The sequence below is a fragment of the Gekko japonicus genome, unplaced genomic scaffold, assembly GCF_001447785.1.
Source record: "Gekko japonicus isolate JY-2015 unplaced genomic scaffold, Gekko_japonicus_V1.1 scaffold1289, whole genome shotgun sequence".
In the NCBI taxonomy this organism is placed as follows: Eukaryota; Metazoa; Chordata; class Lepidosauria; order Squamata; family Gekkonidae; genus Gekko; species Gekko japonicus.
Window position 1 is genome coordinate 329,627 of NW_015175397.1, and position 6,000 is coordinate 335,626.

Genomic DNA, 6,000 nt, shown 5'->3' on the forward strand with positions numbered 1-6,000 from the left:
GCCTTGAGCTGCCCCTGGCTCTGATGGGTGGAGTTCCATGTTTTTCTGTGTGTTCACGGCCAAGCGTCCCATGGTGGGGTTTTTTGCTTCTATGCATGTATGCATTTACTTCCATACTTTACCCTCTGTCATCCCCACGAAAGATAAAGTATGCAAGTAAAAAAGGTGGTAGCAGCCCTAATAGCCCAGACTAGCCTGGTCTCATCAGATCTTGCAAGCTAAGCAGGGTCATTACTTGGCTGGGAGACCACCAAGGAAGACCGGGGTTGCTACGCAAAGGAAGGCAACGGCAGACCACCTCTACTCATCTCTTGCCTTGGAAACCCCATGAAGTGGAGCGGCCATGAGTTGGTTGCAGCTTGACAGCATACTTGACCTTTACAAAATGTTGCCATACCCAATAGCTGTGCTAATAAGCATGCAGGAACTTCAGGCTTCTTCCACAGTGGCTGCATCGGGGCTAGTGGAGGGAGTTTGAGGGGAATCACTTCGATGAGGCAGGGTTCCTCGGTTCTTTTTTGAGTGTAACATCTGTTTCTTCCTCTGTGTTTTGCAGCACATTTCCAGCCGGCGGCACCGGGATGGCGTAGCTGGGAAGCCCAACCCTTTGTTGAGTCGGCACAAGAAGCAGCGAGGCATGGCAGAGCTGCCAGTGAGTTGGACGCCTGGCTGGGATCAGCGGTGGGGGCATTGCCACGTAGGGGCACTTTTATTAGCTGACTTGCAGCAGTGTTTGATAACAGTCCTCTCCTTGACCCGGTGACAAAACTGAATAAGATGTAAAATTGTCAGGGGGGCCAATTTCTACTTCAGAGTCTGAGCACTAATTTCAGCTTCAGCTGTTTTTGTGGAGTTTCATCATAGCTGGAACTTTCTTTCAAAATTCCATTTCACCCCTAGTTTGTGGCCAGTGACAGTGCCTCATAGGGCTCAGACAGGCAAGATGAAGATTGCCTGTCTTGTGCAGTCTCTGTTCACCTCGAGGACATACGAGGAAGGGAGAGGGCATTTAACCCTTCAGCCTCCATTTGGTTTCATCATTCAAAACTGGACGCCCTGCTTTGTTGTTTGTTTTTCCATTTGTTGTACTGTTTTTCCATCTGTTGTACTGTTTTTCCATTTAAAATGCTAATAATAAAATAGGGAGGCCGGGTTTCAAATAACGAAACAGAGAGGAGGGTGAAGGGTTAAGCACACTTTTCTTTTCTGTGCAAATCGAGGCTGCGCACGCCTTTTATGAATGAATTATCTTTGTCCCATCTGTTTGAACCCATAGCTGAATGGGAATGTGAACATGGGTTTCATTCCTCTACTTCGGGTGTCTTACACATCTGTCTCTGTCTGCCTCCACAGGGCGCCCTGGCCTTCCCCAAGGAGCTTCCCAAGTCACTGGCAGCTGGGCTGCTGCCCAGTCCTCTGGCTGTAGCAGCAGCCATGGCAGCCGCTGCTTCCACGCCCCTGACACTGCGACCAGCCCCGACGGCATCGCTGCTGCAGGGCCCACCGCTGACGCATCCGCTTCTGCGACCAGCTCCGGGGCCCATCCGAACTGCACATGGACCCATCCTCTTCTCGCCGTACTGATGCCGCCTGTCCGCCCACCTGCCTGCCACAATCCCAGGACTCCTGGCACCACTGGAACCGCCCCCTCGGCAACTAGCAACCGACCCCGGCAACGTCGCACGGCGTCCAAGCCTCATCCAACGGGAGCGATTTACCTTCTCTTTTGTTTTTCTTTTTCTTTTTTTAAAACTGGAAATGGAATTATTTTTTCTGAGAAGAGAAAAGGGACAATCCCACCCCTCCACACACCTACCGCCCCGCTCTCAACCCTCATCTGGGGTCCCGGCCAAATCTGCACAAGCGCTGGGTTCCCCCGCAGGCTGGGACGGGATGTGTAACTTTGTGTGTGCGTGCGTGTACGCGTGTGTGTCGGTCCCATCGCCTGAGGTACGAAAGGTTGGAGTGTGGTAGCGCCTCCCCCAGGACTCCGTGGGGCATCGAAAGGGGGAGGCAGTTCTGGTACCTCAGGGACTGATCAGCAAGCAATCTCCTTTCATCCCAGAGCTAAGGGGGCCTCCTGGGCCCCCCCACTCATACAAGCCATTGTCCACTTGCACTGAGAGGTGGAGGGGGGATGTATGTGTGTGTGTGTGTTTGTGCGTGCGTGTGCGGGACAGAAGACAGGGCCTCCGGAACAAGAGCCCCTACTGCAATAATGCTGGCCGGCACCTCCATGTACATATCCCCCCAGTTTTCTCTCCTGCCCTCCCCCGTGCTGGCCCTCCCTTCACTGCGCTTCCATGCAACGGGGCCCCGTGGGCCCCCCCACCACTGCACCTCGACAAGAGACTGGCAGAGCAAGAACTGTGCTCCCAATTCCCGTGCCCCCTCCCCGCGCGCTAAGAGGCAGACAGATAATAAGAGCCCAGCATAGACAGCGTCTTCTCCTCTTCAGAGCTCTGCACCTGGATCGAGCACTTCTGCCCCCCCTCCCTTCATGAAAGGGAAGGTCAAGGGAAACGGGGCTGCTTGCTTTTAACTTTTTTTTTTTAAATTGACTGTTATTTTGGTTTTAAGGTCGATTTTTTAAAAGATCAGATCTGGAGGCTCCACAAAGGCTCCCTTATCTGACTTTGGAAGACTGCGTCCCATGGGAACACGGTTGCGTGGGGGGGGGTTAAAGAATGGGACTCACCCTGCTCCTGAGGAGGAGTTTCTGGTCACCTGGCCAGGAGCGTAGGTTGTTTAGCGTAGCCTCCCAGCCCCTCAGTGAAGAAGGGGAGGGCCGTCTCATAAGCATATGCTTGCCTCTGTCTCCCCTCTGCCTGTAGGCCTTTCCTTTGGGTAGTTTGTGCCGTTGCCATGGTAGCACAACATCTCCCCTCCCCTCCCCTCCACTGCTTTTCTAGAGTTGGGTCCCCAGTCCCTCTGCCCCTTTCTTGAGTGGGTGGGACATGAACTGGGAGGCCAGGTCATTTCCTGGAGCTTAAAACAGCCTCTTCTTCTCCAGGCCCCCTCACCCCAAAGGCCCAACCCATTCCGGACCGTGTAAAATCCCAGATGCTTGTTAAATTCCCTGGCACACATCCTAGTTGGCTCACATTGGTGGATTGTGTCTCTGCGTGTGCGTTCATTTGTGTGTTGATTAATGGAGTGACTGAGGTTTTTTCCCTCTCTCTCACTCGCTGTTTCTCTCACACACGCGCGCGCACCACGGTCTGCAGTTTCCCTTCTCCCCGAGCAGAACAATGCGAGGCCCAGAACAGAATCCCAAAGCCCAGGGAGGAAGGTCTTCCACGCCATGGCCACCCGCTGGCCACACTATTCTCCCCCTGCCCCGTGTCCCTTACAAAACTGTGACTGAAGTTCAGAGCAATAGAGATACTGGCATGCGGGAGGGAAGGGGACCCACCTCCCCACTCCCTGCTGGCATGAATCACGCCAGGCCTGCCCCCGTGTTACCTCAGACCACCAACCGACCTGTCCCCCTCCCTCCACCTGTTCTGCTCCCCGTGTCCCGTTCACCCCAGAGTGTCTGTCTCTCCGTGCACCATCTGTCTATCCATGCTAGATTCTCTCTCTGCCCCCAGCCCCTCTCTTTTTCTTGCTGATACCAATGCCTTTCTGCTTCATCCCACATAGCACCTTTAACCCCCCCTCCCCTCCCCTCCCCAACAACAATAAAAGAAGTGATAAGGCTCATTCATGCCTGCGTTCAGTCTCTCTTTGTGTCTGTCAGGAGCTCGAACTTCATGATCGAAGGCTGTGGTCTCGCCTGGCAGGGTATTGGGGACCGGGTGCTCTGAGGCCTTCCGGGCTCAGGTGGGGCTAGAGGTGCGCCAAATCAGCACTTGTGACTAAATGAGAGCCATTGGATTGGCAGGGCTTGGGTCTAAAGTCCCCAGGTCAGATCCTCGGGGATCCTGAGCTCAGGAACACTACCTGATATGACCATGCTGCCCTAGTCTGAGAGCATCACTGTACATAGTGGAGTATGCCTTTCCAGAGCTTTGGGCAGTGGGAGTTTTGAGCAGGGGTGGAAGCAACTTACATTTCTTACTGGTACTGTGCCTTTCAGAGGGGCTACAAGCAAAAGACAGGAGGGAACCACTTCAACCACTTTCTTATTGGTACTGCATCCTGGCCTCCAGCAGCTTGCCTTCACAGTTTGTTTTGGGGGAAAGCAAGCTCCCTCTCCCTGCCTCCACTCCTAACCAGCCAATTGATGAAGATCCCAAAGAGGAAGACGTGCTCATTAATCTGTTTGCAAAGCTACTGAGCTGTGTCGTGGACTGTTTCGCTGTACTCAGCTCAGCTCCTGCACCATATTTATTGCTATTATGATTGGATAAGAACCTTCAGTGCAGGTCATTCCGATTGTGTCCACCACCACCCTCCCCCCCAAAAAAGCCCAGGAGACCATATTTTCAGAATGGAAGCGAGCCCGTCTATCCCTAAAATTGGGGTTCCTCGCATTCAGGGCCATTTCACACATTACAAGATTAAGTATGTAACACTGACCAGTTTGTCGTTCCTGTCTAACCTTCAGTGTGTTTTCACAAGGTATACAAGGTGAAAAGCACGTGCACTTGAATGTACATCACGCGTTGGGGATGGCACACCCACTAAAACTAGAAGTGGGGAAACTGACAGATGTGCCTCAACCGATACTGAGCACCAGTGAGTAAGAGCAAAGGATCAGAATGTGTGCCTTTGAAAGCAGAAGGCTTAAAGACAGGTTGGGCCACAAGCACCATCTGCTGGGACGTTTTCATACTTGTAAAACGAGGAGAGCATGCCAAATTGTAGTGCAGCTTCTGTGCGGGAGAAATTCCCATTGGGTCATGGCCTTGATCCATTAGTTTGGGGGTGCCACTCACAGTGTGTTCCTAAACAGAGTCCATTGAAGTCAACGGCCAGTAACTCTGATTAAGACACCAACATATCTTGGGCTGACCCTGCAAACTGCTCAGATTTGGGGGATTGATTCAGAACTGACTCCAGATTCATGTTTTGTGGGCCCTCTCATAAGAACCTCACTCCCAAAAGACTTAATCCCCAGTTGTCTGAGCAGGAGATAGAACAGTTGGGAGGACAAGCTAAGGGCAGGGGTCCCCAGCCCTTTTTGAGCTTGTGGGCCCCTTTGGAATTCTGACACAGCATGGTAGGCGTAACCATGAAATGACTGTCACAAAGTGGCTGCCACCGGAGGCAGAGCCAACCATAAAATGGCTGCTGCGGCTTATTTTCAGTCACACAGTGAAGACCTTTGTGCTTGGTTCGGTGTAGTGGTAGGAGTCCAGACTAATCTGGGAGAACCAGGTTTGACCTCCCCACTCCTCCATATGCAGCCAGCTGGTTGACCTTGGGTCAGTCACAGTTCGCTCAGAGCTGTTCTCTCAAGAGCAGTTCTCGAAAGAGCTCTCTTAGCCCCACCTATCTCACAGGGTGTCTGTTGTGGAGAGGAAGGAAAGGAGATTGTAAACTGCTCTGAGACTCCGAATGAAGGACAGGGTATAAATCCAATCTCTTCTTCTGTAGTGAAAGATGCTGCCAAAGAAACATTTTTTCTAAAGACACTTGGCAAGAGCCAGGAAAGGTGTTGGTGGGCACCATGGCACCCACCGGCACCGTGTTGGAGACCCCTTGGCTAGAGATGGCATTAAATCCAGATTGCCTTCTCTTAGGATTTCCCATCTTTGCAGCAATGATCTTTTCTTGGGCTGGTCTGCAGGTTGAAGAGGTGATCATGACAGTCTGTGTGATTCACATTATATCCAGGGGTGTTCCAAATTCTTTCCTTCACAACATTTCTCATTCTTCTGGCTGCAGACTTGTGGGCGTGCAGGAAGGGAAGCTGATCCTGATTGACATTTGGCCTTCCCATAGATCCAGTCTGCTTGCATCTCAGTTCTCTTTTGGTCACATGGTTGGCAATGCTGACTCCCAACAGCAAGGAGCACAGAGATCCACCCTTGTTCTGCATACAGCGTGGTA

The 6,000-nt window shown here is 52.2% G+C and overlaps 1 protein-coding gene across 1 annotated transcript in view; it reads left to right on the forward strand.

Moving 5' to 3' along the window:
* The window catches only part of ZNF385A (zinc finger protein 385A), a 102,315-nt gene extending 98,617 nt beyond the window's left edge, over window positions 1-3,698 (forward strand). The window contains exons 6-7 of the mRNA XM_015425680.1: window positions 557-652; window positions 1,354-3,698. Coding sequence (XP_015281166.1) covers window positions 557-652; window positions 1,354-1,584 — 327 coding nt within the window. The 3' untranslated portion in view covers window positions 1,585-3,698. The remainder of the gene's footprint in view (window positions 1-556; window positions 653-1,353) is intronic.
* The last annotated feature ends 2,302 nt before the right edge of the window (window positions 3,699-6,000 follow it).